At 34.1% G+C, this 25,519-nt stretch overlaps 5 protein-coding genes and 2 pseudogenes across 10 annotated transcripts; 3 read left to right on the forward strand and 4 right to left on the reverse strand.

Annotated features, from left to right (window-relative positions):
- Positions 1 to 300: 300 nt before the first annotated feature.
- Positions 301 to 2,799, forward strand: LOC104782404 (tryptophan--tRNA ligase, cytoplasmic-like; annotated as a pseudogene). The gene is made up of 11 exons (XR_015596199.1): positions 301 to 647; positions 727 to 909; positions 1,036 to 1,087; positions 1,192 to 1,257; positions 1,344 to 1,430; positions 1,522 to 1,614; positions 1,724 to 1,804; positions 2,059 to 2,130; positions 2,235 to 2,303; positions 2,415 to 2,565; positions 2,647 to 2,799. The product of XR_015596199.1 is annotated as a tryptophan--tRNA ligase, cytoplasmic-like (transcript).
- A 1,316-nt stretch (positions 2,800 to 4,115) lies between these two features.
- On the forward strand, positions 4,116 to 4,787 carry LOC104782407 (uncharacterized). The gene is made up of 2 exons (XM_087511001.1): positions 4,116 to 4,339; positions 4,443 to 4,787. Exons 1-2 carry the CDS (start codon positions 4,202 to 4,204, stop codon positions 4,521 to 4,523), a joined length of 219 nt encoding a protein of 72 aa, XP_087367127.1. The 5' UTR covers positions 4,116 to 4,201; the 3' UTR covers positions 4,524 to 4,787.
- Positions 4,788 to 5,962: 1,175 nt separating this feature from the next.
- Positions 5,963 to 8,092, reverse strand: LOC104782406 (WAT1-related protein At2g39510-like). The gene is made up of 7 exons (XM_010507327.3): positions 7,774 to 8,092; positions 7,518 to 7,580; positions 7,281 to 7,397; positions 6,958 to 7,198; positions 6,708 to 6,869; positions 6,463 to 6,614; positions 5,963 to 6,373 (listed from the first exon to the last, which is right to left on the reverse strand). The coding sequence occupies exons 1-7, from the start codon at positions 7,950 to 7,952 to the stop codon at positions 6,160 to 6,162; spliced, it is 1,128 nt and encodes a 375-aa protein (XP_010505629.1). The 5' UTR covers positions 7,953 to 8,092; the 3' UTR covers positions 5,963 to 6,159.
- A 5,653-nt stretch (positions 8,093 to 13,745) lies between these two features.
- Positions 13,746 to 18,368, reverse strand: LOC104782405 (uncharacterized; annotated as a pseudogene). Its single transcript, XR_015597594.1, has 15 exons — positions 17,784 to 18,368; positions 17,455 to 17,679; positions 17,220 to 17,372; positions 17,093 to 17,137; positions 16,477 to 16,989; positions 15,902 to 15,979; positions 15,690 to 15,731; positions 15,499 to 15,600; positions 15,326 to 15,390; positions 15,186 to 15,230; positions 14,976 to 15,083; positions 14,799 to 14,886; positions 14,678 to 14,712; positions 14,489 to 14,595; positions 13,746 to 14,374 (listed from the first exon to the last, which is right to left on the reverse strand). The product of XR_015597594.1 is annotated as an uncharacterized LOC104782405 (transcript).
- Positions 18,369 to 18,483: 115 nt separating this feature from the next.
- LOC147946300 (uncharacterized) lies at positions 18,484 to 19,083 on the forward strand. The gene is made up of 2 exons (XM_087511734.1): positions 18,484 to 18,719; positions 18,830 to 19,083. Exons 1-2 carry the CDS (start codon positions 18,633 to 18,635, stop codon positions 18,905 to 18,907), a joined length of 165 nt encoding a protein of 54 aa, XP_087367860.1. The 5' UTR covers positions 18,484 to 18,632; the 3' UTR covers positions 18,908 to 19,083.
- Positions 19,084 to 19,932: 849 nt separating this feature from the next.
- LOC104792778 (CASP-like protein 4D2) lies at positions 19,933 to 21,142 on the reverse strand. Its single transcript, XM_010507329.3, has 3 exons — positions 20,790 to 21,142; positions 20,441 to 20,567; positions 19,933 to 20,353 (listed from the first exon to the last, which is right to left on the reverse strand). The coding sequence occupies exons 1-3, from the start codon at positions 20,966 to 20,968 to the stop codon at positions 20,132 to 20,134; spliced, it is 528 nt and encodes a 175-aa protein (XP_010505631.1). The 5' UTR covers positions 20,969 to 21,142; the 3' UTR covers positions 19,933 to 20,131.
- Positions 21,143 to 21,904: 762 nt separating this feature from the next.
- On the reverse strand, positions 21,905 to 24,454 carry LOC104782409 (cationic amino acid transporter 2, vacuolar). Of its 4 annotated transcripts, none has more exons than XM_010507335.3 (5): positions 23,918 to 24,454; positions 22,780 to 22,836; positions 22,520 to 22,678; positions 22,172 to 22,424; positions 21,905 to 22,085 (listed from the first exon to the last, which is right to left on the reverse strand). In XM_010507335.3, the coding sequence occupies exons 2-5, from the start codon at positions 22,819 to 22,821 to the stop codon at positions 22,015 to 22,017; spliced, it is 525 nt and encodes a 174-aa protein (XP_010505637.1). In that variant the 5' UTR covers positions 22,822 to 22,836; positions 23,918 to 24,454; the 3' UTR covers positions 21,905 to 22,014. The 4 variants fall into 4 exon arrangements, with proteins under 4 accessions (XP_010505637.1, XP_010505634.1, XP_087367861.1 ...); XM_010507332.3 differs by having other exon boundaries at positions 22,172 to 22,427; positions 23,918 to 24,208; XM_087511735.1 differs by lacking the exon at positions 23,918 to 24,454 and adding an exon at positions 23,033 to 23,171.
- Positions 24,455 to 25,519: the final 1,065 nt, after the last annotated feature.

A 25,519-nucleotide genomic window follows, 5' to 3' on the forward strand; every position in this document is an offset into this window, starting at 1 on the left:
CGATCTTCTATTTTTTTCTTCAATCCTTTCTCTACATCCATCAATGGCCTCGAAACTTGATTCAGCTGCAGTCCTACAAGAGAAGAATCTAGAGTTGGAAGCCGAATTGGTGAAAGTCAAGCAACAGGTTACCAACTTAGAAAATTTGGTTGATCAATTGCTCAAAGCTGTTGGCGCAAACGATAGGAAAGGTATATATTTAGTCGTCTCTCGATCTTCTTCTTCAATCCTTTCTACGATAGGAGTTTCAGTTTGGTTTATGAATCTATCGAATCTGACCCTTTTTTTTTTTTTAGGTGTTGCGATGGAGGTGGAGAAGAAGGATGAGACGACAGAGACTGGTGAATCAGAGAAAGTGGTGAACCCATGGGAAGTAACTGCTAAAGTCGGAGAGAAGATAGATTACGAAAAGATTATTAAAGAATTTGGCTGCAAAAGGATCGACCAGTCACTGATCGATCGTGTTAAAAGACTGACTTGTCGTGAACCACACGTTTCCTCCGCCGTGGTGTCTTCTTCGCCCACAGGGACTTCAATGAGATTCTTGACGCGTATGAGAGTGGAGAAAAGTTCTATCTCTACACTGGAAGAGGTCCTTCTTTAGAAGCTTTGCACTTGGGCCATTTGATTCCTTTCATGTTTACCAAGTAAGTGAAGCTGTGTATATATGGTTTTGGAACATCTTCTTACTCTGTACTTTTATTTATACTCGATATATGGCTGCAGATACTTGCAAGAAGCTTTCAATGTTCCCCTTGTTATACAACTCACGGATGATGAAAAATCCATGTGGAAGAACTTAACGGTGGAGGAAACTCAAAGACTTGCCAGGGGAAATGCCAAAGATATCATTGCTTGTGATTTCGATGTTACAAAGACCTTTATCTTCTCCAACTTCGGCTATATGGGGTAAGATTGCTTTAGCTCATATAATGGCTTTTATATTGTATCCTATTACTATTTTTTTTTTTTGGTTTTTATGTTCTTACATTACAGTTTCCTGACTGATTTTGCGAAAATGTTGTGTGTATATAGTGCTCTGTATGAAAATGTAGCCAAGGTTGCACCATGCGTAACAGATAATAAGGTAACTATACTCTCTCTAGCTATTTCCTTAAATTACACAATGTGGTTCAGAGTAGCTTTGAGTTACTGGTTTTTCATTTTTATATCTCCTGCGTACGTTTCTAGGCTAGGTCAATATTTGGCTTAACCGGTGAAGATCATATCGGGAAACACTTTTTCCCTGCAGTGCAGGTACGTCTTTTTTTTGTTATGCATGGTGTGGCTACATGAATTCTAGAATTATCATAGTTTAAATTGGATTCCATATATATTTGCAGGCAGCTCCATCATTTCCGAGCTCATTTCCGCATCTGTTCCCTGGAATGGACAAGCTCCGTTGCTTGATTCCTTGTGCAATTGACCAGGTTTGCTGTTTTGTCTTACTTTATATCTTAAACTTGTTTGGTTTTGGAAGATAAATAATAGCCTTATGCTTTTTGGTTTTTTGTTGTTCAGGATCCTTACTTTAGAATGACTCGTGATGTTGCACCTCGGTTAGGATATAGCAAGCCTGCTCTAATTGAGTCATCATTTTTTCCAGCTCTGCAGGCAAGTGTTTTCTTAACTACTACTAGTCTAATAAGGATATGTATAGATATGTGCTTACACCACAGTTTCTTGCTTTCAAACTATTGAATGCCTTGGTCATATCTTGCAGGGACTTAGTGGAAAAATGTCTGCTAGTGATCCAAATTCCGCTATCTATGTAACTGATACCGCAGAGGACATTAAACACAAGGTGAGTTCTGTAATTTAAATTTGTTTTGTTATCCCGTGCATCTATTATTACAAACAATTCCATTCATTGTCTGGTTTAAAGGGCACCTGAATCCTTCCCGCTTATTTTGTCGTTTTAAAAATTTAGGCACTCTGTTTGTGTAATGGCATTGTAGTGTCAAACTTCATAGATCAATAGATATATAGCAGTCCTAGTAATGAATTCAGATCATTGCTTCCATTATCTAAATTTGATGCGGTTCCATATATATGCAGATAAACAGATATGCGTTTAGTGGTGGGAGAGTTAATGAGGGTGATCAAAAAACACACGGATCAGATCTCGAGGTACCAAATTCCTTGTTTCGCCTCTTCCCCTTGCTCTGTATACTAAGTAAAACTTAGTCTTTAATTTTCTGGTAATAATCTCGTTTCTACTATTTTACTAACAGAAAGACATACCGTTCAAGTATTTGAGTTTCTGCCTCGAAGATGATTCTGAACTTGATTATATTAGAAAGGTACGTACCGTACGTACAAGCTGTCAATAAGTTTGTTATGAAGATCACTGCAGAGAAGGACGGATGTTTTTATATCGTAGTTTTCTGAATTATTGTGCTAATATATTTCAGGAGTATGGAAACGAAGAGATTTTGACCGCTGAAGAAAAAAAGAATGGAAAAAAAAAGATGATGACCGGAGCTGTAAAGAAGCGACTCACCGAAGTCTTGACAGAAATAGTTGAGAGACACCCGCAGGGCACGAGCTGCTGTTACCGATGAGGTAAAAAATTGTTATTCTCTAACTATCAAGATTTGATATCTCCCCACTCTACTAGGAATTTTGACTAACGGAAATTTTCAGATGGTGGATGCATTCATGGCCGTGAGACCTCTCCCAAGCATGTTCGAGTAGACTCATAAATCAGAAGAAACCCCTTTTGGCACCTCCTCGCAAATTCACATGTCAACGTTAATTGTTTGTCTATAAAAAAAAAAAGAGAGAGGGTGAATTACACCAATTAAATGAATAAAATACATTTATTTCTGTTACCAAAAAAAAAACCTTTATTTTGTTTTTAAAGAGGAAAGAAAAAGGGTGAATTACACCAATTAAATGAATGAAATTCAAATACCTTTAAAAAGAGAAAATAAAAAACAAGTCTATATAATATAGATTAGGATGTGAGGAAATAAAAAACAAGTCTATAATTCCGAGCACTAACATGATTTGTTTAGCATTATGATATTATAGACATGTTCAAAATACTAAACAAAAATATTTATAGACAAAATCCAATCAATTATTCCAAATGTCAAATCAAAATGCTAAAAGAACATCAAACCTAGTGAAATGAGTTCACTAATTCATGTAATGGACAAGTTTTTTCTTGTAACATTTTGGCTTCAGGAATTATGGTAATGCATGCAAAAAAGTTTTTAAAAAATTGATTTGGTCATCAATATCACCAAAATGGACTTATCTTTCACTTATCTATTTGAAAAAACTTTATATTCAAACTTCACAAAATCTTATTATACATCAGAGAAAAGCTATGTACTTTCACCACACTTGGCAAATAATTTGGGTTCATCTATTGGAATTACTTGCAACAAAGGTAGGAGATTCCTATGTTGAAATAGAACTTCTATCTCGAGAGCAGTTAGCCATTGTTGAACGGAAGTATTAGCTAGTAAAATCTTGAACATATACAAGAACCCAAAATTCAGAAGTCAAGGTTAATAACATCGTTTTTATGATTAAGATTATCGTAAGAACACATAAGTATATACCTGAATTCCGTATTAAGTATGACTCAATATAAATATTATTTACACATAAGTCAAAGATAAATAAATAATAAAATAATAATAAACTCAATATAACTGAATATATATATATACATGTGAGAAAATTTAATGAAATATGACTTTTGTATTGCTATTTTTTCTTAATTCTACACTAATTTTTGTTAAATTTTATTTATAATATTTTTATAATAAAGAAAAATTTTGGTGATTTTTTCAAAACACATGATAATTGTTGTTTTCCGTTAAAAGAAATATTGATTATAACAATTAAATTAAATTTTATTTTTAAAAAGAAAATATATTTTTTAATAAATTCTAAATTATAAAAGTTACTCTATGAATTTAATCGATAAATTTTGTAGAGAGACTGATCGTCTCCCATAAAAATATTTATATTTCCTAATCATTTTCATCAATCAAATCAACATATCAATAACCCCCCGGTTCGAATCCCTTACCAGTTAATACATTATACGTGTTCTACTACAGAGTATTGGGCTTTGGGCCCGTTTGGTATGGACTTTCCTAACCAAGTTTGGATTGGACGCAAAGTCAGGAAAAGAAAATTCGGTGAAAATTCTGACAAGCCGAGATCGATTGAGATTCGAATGAGATTCGAATTCTCGATGCTAAACGAAAGAAAGGGAGGGTTTAAGAAAATGGCGAGATTCGATGCGAAGACGATCGTCAAGGACAAGAGATTCTGGGTCGCTTCTTTAATCATCGTCTGGGCTGCTAGTCTTCAGGTTTCAATTTTACCCTGAATTCTTTTTTTTTTTTTTTTTCAATAGGGTTTAGAAATCTTTGATTTTTTTGTACTTTTTATATCTGAAATTAATCCGGTGGCAGGGTCACATGATGTGGCTGCAGAGGCAAGATTCATTTAAGCACAAGTTTGGAACAATTGATGAAGACGACCACCACAAGTAATATAACAAGAGTTTATGTCTCTGAAACAACTTCTTCTGTTTTTGTGTATTGTGAGTCTTGTTTGGATTATAATCATAAATACATAAGAGGATAAAATCTTGTATTAGGATTCCTGATCTATTATTACACTATCTCAAATGGTTGAAAAATAGAGTTTTGACTGTAAGATATTGCCAATTGCAGTCTCTGTGATTTGTGAGATTATTTTGTATTATTTAGCTTTGAGCTTTTTGCCTATTGGAGTATTTAGATGCGTTCTCTTTAGTATTATACTTCAACTCCTGTTTGCTACAAACGACATACTCACCTTCTTTCTCCCCACATTTTCTCTCTGTGAGATTGAATTACTAATTTCAGATACTCGAGAAGCTTGGTGATGAGTCAAAAAAGGTTTAATATTAGGTATTCTTCGGTGAAGCTTGTGTGCACCTCCCAGTCATAAAAGTAGCAAATCATTGTTGTGATATCTTATATCTCATGTTTTCATAGTTATTAACTTATTACTTTCATTTTTAATATTACTCTACTTTATTATTTTTTATTTTAAAAGAACTGTTTTTTTCTGTCAACTATTCAAGTTGTATAGTTATCATCCCCTCTTGATGGCCAAAAAACCAAAAAAAAAAAATCCGATTATATATATATATATATATATATATATATCTCATAGATCTTTAGTATGTTTGAGTTAGAAACTCACAATTTCGAAGTAGAAAGTTAGAGTAATATAACATTAATTTTTTTCTCACATAAATCATCTCAGAAGAACATATCATACAAAATATACAAAATTTCCTTTATTTCATTCGATTTTCTATTGTTCTCTCAACTCAAAGCTTGTATTTTTCTACTTCACGATGTGAGTAGGATGGTGAATTCTTTAACACAAAAAGAAAAAAAGAAAAGAAAAAGGAAAGTAGTAGGATGGTGAATTGAAAGGATCTTGAAATGACTAACGTAGAATATTCGAACAAAACAGCACCACATACACTCATTGCTCTTCAGCATGAAGCTTTCATACAACTAAAGTACAAAAGCTGTCACATCAAGTACAAAACTATCTCTCAACAGAGATGCTTTCTTATGTGGCGACCAGAAACCGCAACATACAGAATCTCTAAAACACGTCCCAATTCCAAAAAAGAAAAATGTTGAGAGATAGTTTTATGCTCCATTACCCACCACCACATTACATCATACTCGTGCTCTAAAGTATTACTTTTCAATTAACTTTTTTTTTTGGCAGATTACGTATGCAAAGAAAGTAACATAGAGTAAATTAATTGTTCAATTTTTACAAAAAAAAAAAAAAAAAAATTAGTCATATTACATTCTAATTATTTTTGTTGCAAATTTCCTGGACAGCTGTTGGAAATATACGTCGGAAGCCCATAATTGATTAGAAGTGTGATAAATTAAGAACTCTAAACACTAGTCGATGACTTTAAGAAAAGAGATACTTTTAATTGTGCAAAACATTTCATATATTATAGCCGGATACAAAATTAAACAAAAGCCAAAATTAGCATTACAATAACATGCACTCTACCAATAAGCAGCGATCATGTGTTTAGAAATCGGACTCATTGCTTTCTCTTATTATAATTTTATAATCGCCGGTGGTGCTGTCATTATTTTAGACTGATTCATTGGTGTTAGGCCTCGTGAAAACAACACTTGCATCATTTGTGTCCATTTCTGCATTTTCTTTCGACGAGAATGTCACAATTTGAGGAGTACTAAGTGGGAGTTCCTTGTCCATGTCGGGAAATGGTGAAGATGGTTCGTCTTTGCTTTTGCCCCACAAAACTGAATAGAGTCCAAGAACTATCACTATTGCTCCAAGAATCCTACAAATATTATATACAGAATTAATCAGTGAGATTAAACTAACTAAACCATTATTTGTTTTCAAAGAGCTTTTAGAAAGATTACGTACCTCCCAAGGAACATAACCTCAGCAAGGATTATAGACCCCAAGATGGCAACAATGACCATGCTCAATGGATTGAAGGCAGTCACAAACACCGGTCCTCGAGTTTTCATTATTACTCCTTGAACGTAATAACCAATCCCTGAACATATTATCCCCTGCATACAAAAACAGTAAGATCAGTTTATTTTATTTGTATATATAACCAAAAGCAAACCTTATATTGTGTATATTAGTATAATTAATCTTACACCATAAACAGCAGCTAGTAACTTGGAATCCAACTGGATAGCCCAAGCAGAAGGATTTCCCCTTTCAATATAAAGTGCCACTATAGTGCTTTCAAGAGACCCCATGAAGCATATGCAAGCTGTCAAGGATAGCTCTACCGGGTACGACTTTAGCGTTATCGCCTGCATAACCAATCGTTTTAGTGGTTTAGTATACTATACCCGTTTCTAATATATCGAATCATATGTAAATTTTGGTCTTTAAAATTACTTGGAGATTGATAAAACCGGCCCAGCAGATGCAACCGACAGCGATGAGGAGTGCGCCTTTAGTAAGATCTTGTTTGACTCCGGGATTGGATGCGTCTTGATGAATGTCGTTAGGATTAGCCCAAGGCAAAGGAATTAAAGGTCCTTTCACAACAGTCATAAGCATTGCTCCACCAACTGTCACAATTGTCCCTAGAATCTTGGCTTGGCTGTGTATTTTCCTGACGTTAACCTTCTCAAGTCTACGCATAAAAAATAATGATGTCTTTAGACGACAAACCAAAACAAACCACATCATACGAAACAAAATTAAGTTCGTAATACCTGAAGATCCACGCCATAATAAAGGCAAAGGCAGGCAGAACATTGGTCATTGCAGCTGTGAAAGTCGCCGAAGTGTACTTCATGCCAGTGTAGTATAAGTTCTGATCAATTGTTGGTCTATAATCATATAAACAAAAATTCAATTAATTATTCGTTTTCAAAACGTATGAAAGAAAAACGTAACAACTAAAATATATATATTGAAAAGTAAAAATATAGCTAGTAAATCAATCTTACTCCAATAACCCAAGCAACAATATCTTGAAGAAGATGGGTAGTGTCATCTTCGGCCGTATTTTTCTGTTCATAATTCAAAAAGCAAATTGAAGTAAAATAATCAGAAAATAATATTAATACTTTCTACGTGAAGAATACACAGACACGAGTCTATACAAGTACAAACTTACATTTACGTACGTATACGTAAAAGCATACATGCATGCATGACCAAAATTAAATACAATTTTATGTACGTCAAATGAAAATATTATACCTATCCAAGAAATAGGCAAACGGAGCAATGAAAATTGTAGCGAAGATATGGCGATAAGCAGCTAGAACGTGAGGGCTCATGCCTTGGTTCAAAGCAAATTTGGCTATGATCGACAGTCCGGCATATCCGAATTGTAGAGAAACAACAGTTAGGAATGGCTTCCATGTTTTTAAAGCCATATCTCAACGTACTTTAAATTTGGTATAAAGTGAGAGATTGCAATATGATGTAAGAAAGAGCTGATGGAGAAATGTGGGAGAGGATGAGGTTGGTTTTATAGGAGGGTTTTGTATTATTTATTGTGGGAATTTTAAAAATTAAAATATGACTTTTAAGTTAGGAGGAATTATAGGGATTCCACTAAGTAATGCAAGTTTGATAGTGAGTATATATGCCATTCCTGTTTATTTGTAGAATATAACATGGTGTTTTGATATTATCCTTGATTTAAAATAGGAGCATACATAATTTTTAAAGTAACTGGTGGTCGTGATGATGATGAAAACATCAACTACAATTGTTAATTATTAAATTTTAAAACTTCCAGTTTGATCCTTGGGGCCTTTTAAGTTTTAACCGAGGAAACTGAGCACTTCTCACCTGAATCAGCAATTTTCATACCATCGGATATCCCATAGATTTCACATTGTTTTCTACAAACAAAATTAGCATGGCTACATTAAGAGAAGACATGTCAAAATTATTCACCTTCTCTATATTTTCCCAACTTCGCATGTCATTTTATAATTTACACTAACTAATTTTACTTTCCAAATGATAAAAAGGAATACTATTGTCATAGGAATAAAAATATCACTATACTTAAGAAAATTTTCTAATTATTGCATTAATTTTAACAATTATTCTGAATTTTGTTTCTGTATAAAGAATGAGAAAAAAATGTCGAAAAGGTTAAAGAGGTTATCATAAGAATTAGAAGTCGAATATATTATTTTAGCCAACACATGGGGATAGTGAAATTCACTAGAGGAACACAAGTGGATCCGTGTCGATTATGTTTTTGTAGTTTTATAAAAAAGGATAAGAAGAGCTCGATTATATATATCACGAATAATTGAATCCACGAAAATAAATATTACTTCAATGGAGCTAGAAAAAACAATTAGAAAATGTGAATGTGTCCACATAACTCATTAAATAAATGGGAAAACGCATTATGTATCCGAATCGGATCATATGTGGAAGAAAGAAAACAAATAACTTTTTGGCCAAGGTCGTGGTTGAAAATTTTGGCACTTTATGATTCTCTCCACCTGGAACCTATATCTCTACTTAGAACAAAAATAGTAATAATATTTTGATCACAATGCACAAATATAAGGGAGTTTATACGTTATCTGACGAAAGCCACAGAGTTTTAATTCCCGACAGCCTAATTGTGTATCGTAGGCATGTTATGCGAACCATCCCTTACGATATATATTCCCATCATCTTCAGTGTGATATTTAAAAAAAAAAAAATCAGATAATTAAAATGTTATGCTCTACGTACCTGTTCAGAATATGCGATTTGTTATCATGTCGATTATGATGGTTAGTGAAATTCAAATATAGATATGTGCTAATACTTTATGTACGACCAGATAAAAAATTTCCTTAATTGTAATATATCGTGCGCGGATACATATCATTAGTGTGGTGCCTCATGCATATTGAAAAGGGTATTTGCCCAAGGCCCCATAATATAAAAAAATTGTAAGGCCACATATATTTTTTTAAGTTAGCTTATGTATTTAGTTTGAAAATGTGTTTACGCTTTTTATTTTAAAAATCTATAATATTTTGTTTGTTATTAATTCTTCTTATTTCATATTTCATAATCTTTTATTTGCATTATTAAAGTATTATATGATTTATTAAATGTTTGAAGGAAAATGAAAAACTACATAAAAGTTGAGAACTTGTATTAAAAATTTATACGAAAAGATATTATTAATTAACTAACAAAATGCTAATGTGTAATAGCAAATAAAATAGACTCTCAAATATCATGCCATCTATTTTTTATTGTCACATTAGCATTTTGTTAGTGTGGTTGAAATTTTTCAACTTTAATTTCATGTGGTTTTTCAATTTTACTTTCAAACATCTAATACATTATAAAACACATACGTAAAAATATTATACTTCTTTACATTATGTTTTGTTTATATTTTGCATATGTTTTGCTTAATTTTTGTTAATATCTATTCAATATTTCAAAGAACAAAAAAATGACTAATTTGCTGCCATATATAAACAATCACACCTACAATTTATATTTATATAAAATTTAATGTAAACTATACTCAATGTATCAAGCAATCAGATAATTTATAGATGATTTTTTCATAGTCACAAAATAATATAAATATATAAACAATTAAAAATACATATCATCTACGTTTCTCATGGGTAATCTTCTAGTATATATATATATCATTTTTTACTTTTTTTTAACACAAAACAAAACCAATTTTTTTTCGCCCTAAGCATATATGAACCTAAGAACGGCACTGCATATCATGAACTCTTTTTCTATATTTTTACCGTTGATAACGACATATCATGAACATGACAAAAGGCACAACATGAACTTACACAAAACTGTAAAAAGATGGAGTGATTATGTTTTTCTCCCCCCACTATACTGGACAAATTTGGCAAGCTGAGTTGACACCGATCGAATTTAACTTAGCTGGATTTTTATTTTAAGTAGCGGATGCATCTGAAGTGATTTGATAGCTGATTCGTGATAAAATATCATAATCTATATTTTGTTTTCTTTACTATTGTTATTCGATATTATAAGAATACATATAAGAGAACATCAACCCAAAAAAATATCTCTAATTTATTAGTCAGAAACAATACAGCTCTAAAATCCGGATATTAGATTGCATATATATTCATTCATTATAACTTATAAGGATATTTAAAAAAAAAAAAAAAAAGAACAAATGGTTTGAATAGTTTACTTCATGGTTCAAATCATTTTACAGCAGTTCCAGTCATGTTTAGTCGTCAATGTGACTATTTTCGAGTTGTATTTCTATTAGCATCCAATTGCACGAAATTATGCCTAATAAGAGCATTCTCTGACTCATTTCCTTGTCTAAACGTTTCACTACCAAGGTGGCAACGTCGGCAACTTCAAGTTTATATATCCCAAGTACATTAACATATATAGTTTTTTTCTTCAAATTTTTAGGAAATTTTAATAACTGAAGTCATCATGTTTAAACCAGAATAGCTTTCAGGAGATGAGTAAAGGATAATGATGTTTAAAATACAAGCATTTCCGCCAAAAACAAGTGGTATAAGTGCGCGGCTTAAAATAATTCATCATGCCACCACCACCAGCTATCCAAACAAAGTTCATTTTGATTATGACCGGTGTTAACCATGCTTATTAACTAATCATGATAAGTATCATCGTATAATAATATTTCTCTTGAACTAACGGCAATTGATTTGTGGCTGCATATGAAACCACATCAGCAAAAGGAAAGGATGACTTCTGTTGTCTAAGAAAAGCTTAAACATAGAGTGTGAAAAAACAAAAATTTGATATAATATAAAAGAAAATGGTAGATAAGATAGTGTCGAGACACATCTCAGATATACGTTGCCAACATTATGTTGGTTTGGTGGTTTAGGCTTTGCCATTATTATATAGTATATACTGTATCACTCTTAATTTGCTCCACTCAAATCTGCATATTTTATGTTGTATTATGTTCGATATGATAAATGATCCGATATGTTTTGAAATTCTCGGATCAGAGATTTGGATATGGTTAAAGTTACATATATACAAATATTTGTAGGTGTAGGTATCGTAATTTAAACTTGAATTAGACGTACCTGCCTGAATCATATATTATGAATTACTATATAGTATAATTAGTTTTTAAAAAATTTATGATAATTTTGAAAAATATTTGTAAAGCTTTGTATTTAAAAATTTGATGTTTTTCGTTGAAAGATGTTTGTAAAATATTTATATTAAAAAATTCTTATGTGTATGTCTCATACTTCAATTTTTGTTTTTGTTTTACTGTTTTTACGTTTGCCAGCTATAATTTTGTTTTTCTGTATAACAAGGAAAACCCCTGTTAAAAACCCTAAGAAGAAGGAGTAATACTTTCAATGAAACAGGTGGTGGCGACTGGCGAGGGAGGTGGGGGTGCCATATAAATTGATAAGTAGACGTTATTTAATGATATTCTTAAAATTGGGTTTCAAAAGAATAAGATGAAGATAAAAGCCTGAGATGTTCAAATACAATTCTTGGAAGGGATATTTCCAATTAATTTGTAACTAAAACTTGCTAGAGAGATAAGAGTTGACTTTTGCTCTATGGCATGGGACCAAGCAATGACGGTAAATGTCAGACAAAGAAAATTTACCAAAGTTTATTGTTCAAGTCGTGCTGAAACTGGATCACCACGTCTAGATTAATTACCATAGAGAAATGTGATAAAATGTTTTTTTCCTAGAATATTTTTTATGTCTCAAACTTTAAAAACACACCAACCTTAACGTCAGAGAAAACATCATCCGACCTTAATTAAACTAATTAAGGTATTTAAAGACGCTTAAGAAAGAAGCTTGTGAGGATATATATATATATATAGCCTGGATAAGCTACGAGCTCATATATGATTATTTGGTGTAACTGCTGCTAGGCTGTTAATTGATTCATGCACATCTAGCTAGCGGCGAAAATTCGAAGCCGGCTGTTTATCATTTTCCTATGTGCACTATTTATTTAGGAAAAATAAAAAAAATAGGAGTTTGACTACGGGACGAAGGGATTCTAATTATAACACGGCGTCCAATATAGCTATCAACGTCCACATACGCTACTTACTAGTTTACATTGTTGGTTTTAAAGAGTTTGGAGTGGAGTTATACAATTTCTCAATGATTTCATTTAGTTGAGAATTGCACACGGAAGGTTTGGTCAACGAAGACTGAAACGTTGAGTCACAGCTAACAGCTCCTAAGATTCGATGGTGACGCTATTTGATAGCGAGGAGGATGACACAGATACAACATCAATGATAAAAAGATTATTATATTCAATGAAACAAGTACCTTTTTAAAATTATATCGAAAACTAAAAACACCTTTTTAAATTTGGGGTAATATAAGAGGAATATTAAAGATAATACTAGTTTGTAACCTTTGAACTAAACATATATACCTCTTTCTTAAATGACATATATGTCAACTTTCTTTCAATTAATCTTTCAACTGTAAGTTAGGGGAGGTATTGGTTTATGATTTAGAAAGAATTTTAATGACTTTATGTTCTTGCTGATTGTTAGAATCATAGAAAATTGAAAGTTAAAAATGAAGGATTCTAAGAGATTGTTTAGGAAGTTTTTTAAAATCTTGATGATTTGTTTTTTCTAATCTTGTAAAATCTTTCTATTTGATGAAAGATTTTTCATGACTTTTGTTATGAAGGAAATGATATAAAATCTTAAACCAATAACATAAAATTTGAATTCATTAACAATCTAAGATTCTTTTGTTTTACTTGAATAACATAAAACTTTTAATGACTTTATAAAACTCTTAATCCAATAATACTAGATTTATCAAGATTTTAGATAACTTTTTACAAATCCACAACCAATAACACCAAATTTTTAAAGAGTTTTTAAAAGTCTTGATTGAATAACAACATATTTTACCTAACTTTTAAAGTCATTAAAATTCTTTCTAAATCCTAAACCAATACCTCCCCCTTAAAGTATCTACCTGCAATGTATATATGCAACGATTACTATTAATTAGGCTATTGATCTGACCAAACCAACCATAAATAAAGAGAACAAAGAAACATGTACCAAATCATTAGTAGCTAATTCAAGTACTAGTATAAATGTGCAGTTGAAATGATCGGAAACTCAACTAAAGCAAAACAACAACACCAACTCCACTCCACTCTCATCGCATTAATTAAATGCTCCAATGCTTCTTTATATAAACTCATTAGTGCATTCATCGAAGTACATCAAACACAAACAAAATCACAAACCAAACACTAAAATGGCCAAAGCTCTTCACATAACTATCATTCTCTTCCTCGTATCATCCAGTCTCCTCGCACTCATCAACTCTGCTAGACTTCTTGACGAGATCCAACAATCTCCCTTTTGTAACCTCCCTCCTGGTGCTGCCCTCCAGCATTACTCATCCAACAATAACATAACGTTCGTTTGAGTACTTGTGGGTTCCTTTCATCTCTTGATCAATAATTGAAACCCAACTCTTATAGAGTTCCTCATAATCCCTAACCCTAAAAATAATTGTATTTAACATATCTAAATCATCATCGGTGAACTTAAAAACTGGTTGATTTTGAGAAGCAGGATAAGCCAAAATTCTCAGATTCTTCTCTGAAAAATCATTGTTAGGCTGGATCTGAATATAGCTTGGAGAGATAGCACCTGTAGTAGTACCACCAAATAAAGCTACTGGATTGCCTTCATCATCTAATCGCCAATTGCAAGCATTTAAAAATGGAATTTTGTGTAGCTTATCCCAAGCCGACTCCTTAACTGCTATTGAGAATGACATTGTCCTGGAAAAAAAAATTGATAATAAAAACATTAACAAAAAAAAAGTAATAACCTCTTCTCATAATTCAAAGAAGATTAGTTCAAGAAAAATGTGAAAGGAAGAAAAAGATACAAACTTTTTCGCCGTTTGGAGAGAGAGAGGAGGACACTTAAGCTGCAATTTGGTTTGGATATCCGCTGTTCTAGATAACGACTCTATCGATACCGGATAACGCTTTCCCATCTGCAAAAGCAATTCTTTTAGGCTTAATGGAATACAAACACGTTTCTAGAAAGAAAATGTTGGGATTGATTTATAAGCTTACCGTACTGCATAAGTGGAATGCATTCACATAATCAGCTGCAGACAAAAGGAAAGAGCAAGTACTCTAATCAGCAAAAACTATCATCTCTCACCAAAAGTTTTAAGTTCGCAGTATGACTTACTCTTTTCCAATCCGGCTGGCTTTGCTAGCAAAAGGGCATTCATAAACGCACCCACATTATCTCGTAAAGCCTCTTCACGAAAGCTCATCTGATGGAAATTTTTAAGAAATTGTTCTATGTTAAGAACGAAGCTAATGAAATTCAGATAAACTTCAAGACTTTGGGAAGAGATGTCACCTTTCCAATTGGCACATGAAGAATACCATTTTTATCCATGCTAAATTTGATATGTCCAGCTTTTGCGTCTTTGACTGCTTTCGTAACATCCTCGGTCACACTACCTTGCTACAACAAATATAATATTCTCTCAAATTAAGTCAAGGGCTAGAGGTAAGCACACCAACTGATATATTAGAGAGAGATGCTGTTTGAAAGAATCAAACTCACATTGGGGTTTGGCATCAAACCGTGATTGTTAAGAATCGTTGATATCTGCATATAAGAACAAACCATATGTACGTTACGTGAGAAAATATCGCCTCCATCATGTTCCGTAGATTTTTTAACAAGTGCTCAAATCCAAAAACCTTGTTAACATGGGGCATCATTATTGGAGTTGCAAGACATCTATCAAATTCGATCTTGTCGCTTCCTGCAGTTGGAGAAATGAGATAAGTTATGACAGAGCTAAATGCAAGCATGTTCAGATAGATGTCAGAAGTATCCGAGGAGGCTGAAGTAAAATGCATTGGTTCATTACTCAGGATATCTTCAATGAGCTCAAGACCACCAACGACATCAGCTCCTGCAGCTTTTGCATCCTCTGCATCAGCTCCCTCCGCAAAAAACCCACTTTCACATCCTGAACAAGGAAGATCATTCTTTGTATTATACACGTGGCTGGTAAACAGAAATTCCCATCATGGATTAGAAAGAAATATTTCTTTCAACCTTCTTAACAGGGTGGGGTAGAGCCAAGGTACCACGAACTATCTGCAGTTTAAACAGTGATAGCAGTCAGTCTATTACTAAAGCCAGAGAGAACAATTTTTTTTAGAATAAATGATTAGGTACTCAATCAAAGTGTTAAGTATACGATCTTTGATTAGGAATAGGCTAGAGAAATATATGTATTTCCAGAGAAAAGAAAAATCATCAAATACCAGCTCAGAACTGCCTTTTTCAATGCCCAACCTCACGTGCGCCACAAGAGTTTCATCGAATTTAGCCTTGGCATTGGCCTGAACGATTGATGAAAACAGCATCAGAACGGAAAAAAATATATGAATATAAAAGGGATGCACAAGTTAACGAGTCCATATTCACATTGAAGCATCACTCTGTCCTCCCTCACTCTACTTGAAAATCAACACAGTAACATCAAATAAAAGTTTAAAGAACCCACAACTCTCACAGTACCACTACTAGACAAAACTTGCATGGTCTATTTACTCGTTTCAAGTTCCCTACGTAAGAATTTAGCCCCCTCTAAACTAATCAATAGCTTGCACCAAAGCTACCATAGCTTGTACGTTTAACATTATAAAGTCAAATAATCCCAATGATCTTAGCATCCTTTATAATACTCATTTGAAGTCCCCTAGCTACGAAACAAGCAAAAAAATAAATCCTTTTGACACCAAAAGTTCATGGAACCCTAAATAGTGTAGCTTCCATTTCTATTACAATGGCAGCTAAGTTGAGAAATCAATCATGTGGGTGTAAATTGAATCCTGACCTTAATCTTTCTAATGGTCTCCGTGAGATCGACTTCCACATCTGATTCATCCTCACTGGCGGCGGGATCAAGCAGAGCGTAAGAAACCGGATTGATTTCTTCGCTTGGCCAACTTGAATGACCTTCTTGGTTCGCTGACTCCGAGGGTCTTTCAATATCGTTGTACAACGCAATTTCTACTAAGTCATGGTGTTCACTATTGTAATCGAATATCAATTGCAAAGTAAGCATCCATGCTTTAATCTTCCGGGGAGTATCATTTGATCCTTTCGATATATTCACCAATGCTTGGAGAATTTGTGCGTTTGAAGCCTTTGAATTGCTACTTTTCACAAATGGCTCTATGTGATCGATGTGATAAGAATAGAGTCCGTAGGTGGAAGATAGAGGGTGGGAAACTATGTTATCATATCGGTCTTTTCTCCACCTTGTTCGTGATCTCCCTGGGACATCTTTTGCTTTATCCCAACATTCTTGTTTCGCTTTTTTTGAAAATTCTTTTCTCTTATTTTTCTGCACATACAAGGTACAAATAAGCAAGAGGGGGAGGGGGGGGGGGGGGGAGAGAGAGAGAGAGAGAGAGAGAGAGAGAGGCAGAACAGCTAGAGAGATTTACCTTAACAGCTAGAGAATCATTGGCCTTGACATCAATGCTAGGGAGCTGAATTAGAACACAAACAGTTAGTCTAAGCTTTTAACAAAACAAACAAACAAATTAGTAAAAAAAAAAACAGTCAGGTTACCTCGGTGAATTTGATTGCTGGGTGTCTCTCAATCTTTTTTAAATACCTGCGCTCGTAATCACTGTAGATTAGAATAGAAGTTCCTTCAGGACCTGTTTGACTGGTTCGTTCAACAAATATATCTGTCGTAGTTGGCATTTTATAATGTATTACCTATTCACAATCACGAAAGATGGGTTTAGTAAGATGAGAAACATAACTCGTTTGGAGAAATAAAAGTGTAGTATTGACTCACCAAATCGACATTGAGTACATCAAGTCCATGGAAAGCACCATCAGTCGCAACAAGAATATTGAATTGCCCATCTCGGAAACGAGCAAGCGTTCTTTCCCACTCAATCTGGGTCACCTTGTCGACTAAAAGTTCAAATGGGAAGCCTTCCTTTAATGGATCTGAGAGGCGAGTGGCATCCTCTGCTCTCTCGATAAAGACAATGCATTTTCCTCCGTTAGCATGCTTCTGCAAAAGAATCAATACTAGTAACTCTTGCCATACACGACAGACTGACAGAGTAAGAAAGAAACACATCAGTTTAGTTTAGAAGCAAAGTAGAGAATGGATACCTGTATAAGAGGAACAATAATGGATGATCTCCTATAAGGAGGTGATACGATAGAATACGTTGTAATTCCCTCAAGAAGCCGAGCGTAAGAATCCGGATTGATCGGCTGAGAGGGCTTTTTGCGAGATTCGTTTGAATCTGGAGAAGGATTCGAATGGGATGGTGGAGAGGAATAGAAGAGTCTTGGGATTTGTTGAAATGGAGCAAATGGTTTGGTTAGAGGGCGAGCTTGAGCGAGCAAACGTATAAGTTTCATAGCTGCCACCATTGTTCTTCTCACTTCTTCACTCCCCACTCCAGAGAGCGACCACTTAACACCTTTTTTTTTTTTTTTTTTTTTGAACAACCGACCACTTAATTAAAAGCTAAGAGGATAAGGTTTTGTCCAAAAACGAAAAAAAATCTGCTTTTTATTACTTAAAAAGCTTTTTCTATAAATGTTGCAAATCTTGAGGGACCAAAGATGTAAAAGATTAGTTCCATTTATTGGGTATAGTTCCATTTACAAAAGTATAGTTCCATACCCAATTCTCTTGTTTTCTCTCGAAAATGGAACTATACTTTTGTAAATTTAACATTCGATCATATTCAGCTATAAATTAATGCCCATAAATTAGTAGAGAGGACCTATCTATTTCCAATTGTATATCATATCTATTTCCCATTATATTCATCAATCTAATCAACCTACCAATAAACCGGTCCGACTTTATTTTTTCCCCTCACCGGATTTCGTAATCAAGTTTGGTTTTGGATGCAAAATCAGGAAAAGAAAATTCTGACAAGCCAAGCCGATCGATTGAGATTCGAATTCTCGATGCTAAACGAAAGAAAGGGAGGGTTTTAGAAAATGGCGAGATTCGATGCGAAGACGATCGTCAAGGACAAGAGATTCTGGGTCGCTTCTTTAATCATCGTCTGGGCTGCTGGTCTTCAGGTTTCAATTTTACCCTGAATTCTTTTTTTTTTTTTTTTTGGGATTGATTCAATAGGGTTTATAAATATTTGATTTTTGCAACTTTATATCTGAAATTAATCCGGTGGCAGGGTCACATGATGTGGCTGCAGAGGCAAGATTCCTTTAAGCAGAAGTTTGGAACAATTGATGAAGACGACCACAAGTAATATGATACATAACAGGAGTTGATGTCTCTGAAACAACTTCTTGTGTTTTTGTGTATTGAGGATTATAATCTTAAATACATAAGAGGATAAAAGCTTGTATTAGGATTCCTGATCTGACTACTGTGTCAAATGGGTTGAAAACATTCATATCTCTGAATTTTATAGACTTTTGAACAGTAAGAAGTTGCCAATTGCAGTCTCTGTTATTTGTGAGCTTTTTGAACACCTTGTATACTTACGGTCAAACTTACACAATTTTAAAACCAAATTAAGATATATATATATATATATATATATATTAAGAATAATCTCCTTTTTAATAATAAAACGGAAGTACTATTTTCTATTTTAATAAATAGTTACAGGTTATAGATAGATTATATATTAATTCATATATTAATTGGTTACACCTAAATATTAGGTGCAACCATAATTAAGAATATTCCAAATTGATAATTGATATATTAATAGTAACAAATAAAATCGTGGATATTCCAAACTGTATTTTCGGAAGATTTTAGTCCTATATCAAGTTGTTTCCAAAGATCTTTAAACACAATATTACAAATTTATTTTCTACATATTTTATTGATAAACTATAATGTTCAATAAAAATTATGACCGTACTAGAGCACGAATTGAATTTTTTTTTATTTCTATTATAATTTTAAGACTTACATACTCTAGCACAGGTTAAATTTTTATATACTCTAACATAGAAGCTGCTGGACACACTCTAGCACGGATTAATAATTTTATATACTCTAACACGGGTTAAATATAAGACTTACATAATAGATTTACATTACATGAATGATATTTACTATAAAAATTGTTTGCATGAGTTGCATCTAAATAATATTATAAACAATTATATATATAATATTTAAAAAAAAAAAAATGTATTTCAACCAGTATTGTAGTACGGGTCCAAATCTAGTTTCTCTCATTAAAAAGTTAGCTCCAAATTATGACTTTTCAAAGTTCCAGATGATGGTGAGCACACCTTACAGTAATTTTGAAAATGTATAAAATCTACAGTAGTCAACTATATTTTTCTTATATCAACATATTCATCTAGTTCGTAACATGCACAAACAATAATTCAATTTGTATACATAAAATTACACCAACACATATCACGGCGACAAAGCTATACCTGATCAAATAGTTAATATTGAAAATCAAAAAATCATTACTAGTTCTAGAGTGATAAGAATAAAATTAAGAAATTTGTTTGCCAACGGCGAGGGATGAGAAAACAGATAAAACAGCGAGGCAAATGAAAGCAAAGAGAAGAAGACTGGCCGATGCGTAGCCTCTGCTAAAGAACGTGTCCACAGGATCAGTCGAATCCAATGCGACCAATGCTAGAAATGTGTCTTTCAAATCTTTGCTCACTCCAAATCCAGCTGCTGAACCCGTCGCCAGTAGATACGATATAACCTGTCAACATTTTAAATTATCATAAATTAAAAAAAAAAACACATTCTAGTAATACAATAATCAAATGGTCATTAATTAATAAAATACCTTGTCACCGTAAAAATCGAGTTGATAATTAAAAGGGTCTTTGATTCCGGTGGCAAATAGGGAGATTGTGAAGAACAGTTGTACGACAGCGTAAACTAGTCCGATGGCGGCAGCTGAAAGCATGTATCTTCAAGAAGTGAAAGAATTAATACACGCTTCGGTTTTAATAACCAAAAAATGTCCAAATGTTAAACATATATATTCCTAGTTTAAGAATAAACTCATACAAGAGGCAAAGCAACTTGCTTTAATATATCAAAAAACCAAAACAAATTACTTAAGATTATATATGGCATATGCTTTCCCCAACCGATGAACAAATCAAAATGAAGAGCTTCGTTAGAGTTACCTATAGGCATAAACATCTTTGAAATGAAATTTAAATGCGCTTCCTTGAGATACAATGGTGACACTGTTGGTGCTGAGGATGATGAGCGCTATAACAAGGAAAACCCCTGTTAAAACCCTAAGAAGAAGGAATAATACCTTCAACGAAACAGGTGGTGGCGACGGAGGTGGGGGTGCCATAGAACTGATAAGTACGTTATTTAATGATCTTCTTGAAATTGGGTTTCAAAGAGTAAGATGAAGATAAAAGCCTGAGATGTTCAAAAACAATATACATGGAATATTTCCAATTAATTTTATAACTAAAACTTGCTAGAGAGATAAGAGTTGACTTTTGCTCTATGGCATGGGACCAAGTAATGACGGTAAATGTCAAACAAACAAAATATACCAAAGTTTTTTGTTCAAGTCGTGCTGAAACTGGTTCACCACGTCTAAGCTTACCATATAGATCGAAATGTGATTAATATATTTTTTCCTAGAATATTTTTTATGTCTCAAACTTTAAAAACATACCAACCTTGACGTCAGAGAAAACATCATCCGACCTTAAACTAATTAAGTTGAAATTAATGTAAAGACTCTTAGGTAAGAAGCTTGTGAGGATATATATAGCCTGGAATGATAAGGTACGAGCTCATATATAATTATTTGGTGTAACTGCTTACTGCTAGGCTGTTAATTGATTCATGGACATCTCTAGCGGCGAAAATCGAGCCGTTTTATCATTTTTCTATCTGCAATATTTATTTAGGAAAAATAATAATAAAGAGTTTGACTACGGGACGAAGGGCTTCCTATAACACGGCGTCCAATTTAGCGATCAACGTTCACATTTAGTTTACATTGTTGGTTTTAAAGAGTTTGGAGTGGAGTTATACAATTTCTCAATGATTTCATTGAGAATTGCACACGGAAGGTTTGGTCAACGAAGACTGAAACGTTGAGTCACAGCTGACACAGCTCCTAAGATATCAAAGAGTTTCCCTGAGATTCAATGGTGACGCTATTGGATAGTGAGGAGGATGACACAGTTATAACATCTAAGGATAACGGATTATTATCTTCGGTGAAACAAGTAGCTTTTCAAAATATATCGAAAACTAAAAACACCTATTTAAAAATGGGATAATATAAGATGAATATTAAAGATGATACTAGTTGTCAATGTAGAAGAAGACATCGTTTAAAGTATATGTAAAAAAACCAAAGACAATACCAATCAATCAATAAACAAAAAAATCACGTCGAAAAATGCTCCATCCAGCGGCCATCCTTCTGTTTTCTTCGCTGACCCCTGCAAAATCATTGACTAATGTGACGTTTGTGCTAAAATATGTATGTTCTCCATAAAAAATAGCTGAGCTTCTTGATGTAACTTACAACACCCTAGAACTTCTTGATTCTTGATAACCGGGAAATCGACCGACGCATCACTTTTGACAATTAGAGGTTGTTGGCTGCTATTGGAAGTGCCTGCATGACCGGATGACTTCTTTTCACCACGTAAGAAGGAAACAGAATCAATCCTCTCTTGAAGAGATGACGGAATAGGTAGCTCATCTGGAGGAACATATCTGAGTATCAACACTGATACCGCCACCATTGTAAATGCCAGAAGTGTCCCAACACTCACCTGCTTTATCAGAAGCCCTCAAATACTTAATAACATGGCATATGGCAAAAACGTCCCGTAAACCAGGTATTAGAAAGAATAACAAACTGTCTTACCATCCCTGCAAGCTGCGACACATCCCTAAAGAACGATAAGGTTGCAGCACACAACCCAGTTGCCACGGTTGCTTTAACCGGAACCTGTGTGCGTCTATTAACGTGTGAAAAAATACAAGGTAGCAGGCCATCCCTAGCCATTGCCATCAGAATTCGTGGCTGGAAAATGAAGATAGTCATTTTACGTAACAAGCACACACCAATGACTGTCGTGTGTATGTCTAACATTGACTGTTGATACGTGTGTAGAGAAACATTACCTGAGGGAGAAGGGCACCCATTAAACCTGAGCATAGAGCCATGACAGCATTTTGACCCTAGACAAAACAGAATCTTGATCAATCCCAATCTCAGAATCGTCTAATAGGAACCAAAAATCTCAACTTTAACATAAATCCTGATCAAAAGTATCAAGCTTTAGACAAATTAGCCACACTTGTAATTTATCAATTAGCATCAGTTTGGTTTTTACAATAATATTAGGACTTCTAGGCGAAAAAACGAGATCAATACATTGATTATAATTAAGTATCGTTGAGGCCTTGAGGGGTTTGTCTAGAATCAGCGTCTACACAAGGGACATCTAACCAAATCGCTCAGACACGCCAGGTGAAACGCATGCTGGCAAGGGATGTTGGCTAGAGGATCTTCGGGGACGAATTCCCCAAAACAAATCCCAAATTCCCTATTGTATGGGAATGGGAAGTCTTGGGGAAGTATTGGGACAAGAGGAAGTGGGAGTTCAAGAACTTCGAGTTCGTCTTCAGAATGCTCCCGTGAAGATCCGTAGAGAGCCTCCGTAGAAGCATTGTCGTCTTTGTCTTCTTCTTCTTCTTCTTCTTCTTCTTCTCCTCTGTCTCTGTCTCGGTCGTCTTCAGAAGCAGCAAACTCGTCTTCGTCTTCAGAAGCAAACGAAGCAGAAGGACCAGCTTCAATATCATCTTCATCGGGAGACAGTCTTCTGACGATCGCAAGAAAGACACAGAAGAAGAGAACGGAAAAAACACCGATCGCAAGAAAGCAAGACGAAAAGTCTTCAACGGCCTCGTAAGATACGTCTACCCCGTGGGTCATGGTGTTGAAATGAGGATTGAGGATGAGTTGAAGTTGATGAAGAAGATTGAGCAAAAAAAAAATCAAATTTTTTGAGCAAGAAAGCAGGAAAGCAACACGAAGACTTCGAAGTTGAAGTTGATGAAGAAGATTGAGCAAACTTCGAAGTTGAAGATGATGAAGAAGATTGAGCAAAAAAAAAAAATCAAAACTTAAGCAAGAAAGCAAGAAAGCAACACGAAGACTTCGAAGTTGAAGAAGAAGATTGAGCAAAAACTAAAAAGCATTCCAATAGAGGAAGAACTTCTAGTTAAGGTAATAGCTAGAGGTTTTGTCGTCACTTACCTCTCTAGCGTGCTAATTTGCAGTAGGACCGGTGGTATTTTGAGAAACTTTGAGAAGGCCTCGTCAACTTCCTCTTCTCCATTGTTTCGATTCTTCGATTTCAGATCGTAATCGAACATCTTCCTCCATCAATAGTAATAAACTGGTTTCGACCATGGAGTCCCCAGCATCCCGATACGCAACATCAGATCTGGTGGTTTCGGATCTCATATCTAACAAAACCAGTAAAAATGTCTCGGTCTCGAACGCAACCAAAAAAACCCCTAAGAAGACCTGTCTGTAGGTAATAATAACTACAAACAGCCAAAAAAAGAAGAAGAAAAGAGTCTAATGACTCTTTTACCCCCAACCACCACAGAACCGAACCTCCCAATTGATTTGACATTTGAGTGAGTTTCCTCCGATGGTTCGTTCCGCAACGCCACTGATGACTATCGACAATTTTGGTAGATCAATAATGTTGTCTTATCTTCATCAATGTGGTTAATTGCGTCTAAGACGAGATTTTTTTATTTAATGAACAAAATGGTGAAAATTAAACAACAAGTTCTTCTCAGTGCAATTTCAATTACTTCAACTAGATTAAAGCCTAACCGATATTATTTGTAGATAGGTTCGTAGTTTACAAAAAGATTTTTTTTTTTTTTTAACAAAATTCATAATTTGCCTGCTAAGTGTGTATATAAATTTAAAGTATGTTGTTTCCCGATTTCGATCTATACACCGTGTCGTTTTGTCAACCGGACATTGTTTAGTGTCACCCAGTCCTGAGCATATAATCTGAAACCGAACAAATCGATCTGAATTAACCGGTTTGGATCGGTTTCAGATTACATGTTAAACCGATCGGTTTCTGTATTGATTGTGAATCGGATTTCAGTTTTAAACCGATCCGAACCGAAATCCGATCGGTTATCCACTAAACCGAATATACAGTTAATTTTTTATATTTGGGTTTAATTGGTATTATTTTCGGGCCTTGTTAGAAGCCCAATAAGGTCAAATAGATCTCTTATAAAAATTTAAATTCAAATCAGCGGAAGGAAGAATCGAACATGTGACCATGAGGTTAAGGAACACACGCTTTAACCATCTGAGCTGTTAAATGTATCTTTTTAGGGAGTTTCATAAACTTGTTACACACAAACTTGAATTTCACACCTAATGCACCTTGTGTGTGTTGATGTCACATTAACTGCTCTCTAGGTTATTTGTGAAAGATTGATGCTGCTGATCCCTTTAATTTTCCTGTAAGTGTAGGTATTACTATATTAGCTTCATCTTTATTGGATATCACATCAACACACCAACTCAGTTCAAAATGTATTATTTTTACAATTAGAAATGGTTTTTCTTTTATTTTTCTCTTAAACCAATTAAAAAAAAATCAAACTAGTCTCAACCGGCCCATTATAAGCCCAATACTTCAAACGACGACGTTACAACGAAATTTGCAGATCTAAAGTCTAAAAAAAAACTAGGAAGGCTCCGTCTCGGTATCTCGGGTCTAGTGATGTTAAGATGGTCATTAAGCCCGCTCGGACCTAAACGGGTCCAGTGTAATATTTTTAAGACTCGAAGCATATATGATGATCTCGAATA

The sequence above is a fragment of the Camelina sativa genome, chromosome 4 (genome assembly GCF_030686135.1).
Source record: "Camelina sativa cultivar CO46 ecotype springtype chromosome 4, ASM3068613v1".
In the NCBI taxonomy this organism is placed as follows: domain Eukaryota; kingdom Viridiplantae; phylum Streptophyta; class Magnoliopsida; order Brassicales; family Brassicaceae; genus Camelina; species Camelina sativa.

Coding starts and splice junctions, on each gene's coding strand:
- LOC104782409 (XM_010507332.3), bottom strand. CDS start 22,821: ATGGCTCTATGCTCAGGTTTAATGGGTGCCCTTCTCCCTCAG. Junction 22,428..22,519: donor TGTCGCAGCTTGCAGGGATG/GTAAGACAGTTT, acceptor CTTCTGATAAAG/CAGGTGAGTGTTGGGACACT. Junction 22,086..22,171: donor TCAAGAAGTTCTAGGGTGTT/GTAAGTTACATC, acceptor ATGATTTTGCAG/GGGTCAGCGAAGAAAACAGA.
- LOC104782407 (XM_087511001.1), top strand. CDS start 4,202: ATGAGATTCGAATTCTCGATGCTAAACGAAAGAAAGGGAGGGTTTAAG. Junction 4,340..4,442: donor TCTGGGCTGCTAGTCTTCAG/GTTTCAATTTTA, acceptor ATCCGGTGGCAG/GGTCACATGATGTGGCTGCA.
- LOC104792778 (XM_010507329.3), bottom strand. CDS start 20,968: ATGGCACCCCCACCTCCGTCGCCACCACCTGTTTCGTTGAAGGTATTA. Junction 20,568..20,789: donor AAAGATGTTTATGCCTATAG/GTAACTCTAACG, acceptor CACTTCTTGAAG/ATACATGCTTTCAGCTGCCG. Junction 20,354..20,440: donor TCGATTTTTACGGTGACAAG/GTATTTTATTAA, acceptor AAATGTTGACAG/GTTATATCGTATCTACTGGC.
- LOC104782406 (XM_010507327.3), bottom strand. CDS start 7,952: ATGGCTTTAAAAACATGGAAGCCATTCCTAACTGTTGTTTCTCTACAA. Junction 7,581..7,773: donor TTTGCCTATTTCTTGGATAG/GTATAATATTTT, acceptor AATTATGAACAG/AAAAATACGGCCGAAGATGA. Junction 7,398..7,517: donor TTGTTGCTTGGGTTATTGGA/GTAAGATTGATT, acceptor ATATGATTATAG/ACCAACAATTGATCAGAACT.
- LOC147946300 (XM_087511734.1), top strand. CDS start 18,633: ATGGCGAGATTCGATGCGAAGACGATCGTCAAGGACAAGAGATTCTGG. Junction 18,720..18,829: donor TCTGGGCTGCTGGTCTTCAG/GTTTCAATTTTA, acceptor ATCCGGTGGCAG/GGTCACATGATGTGGCTGCA.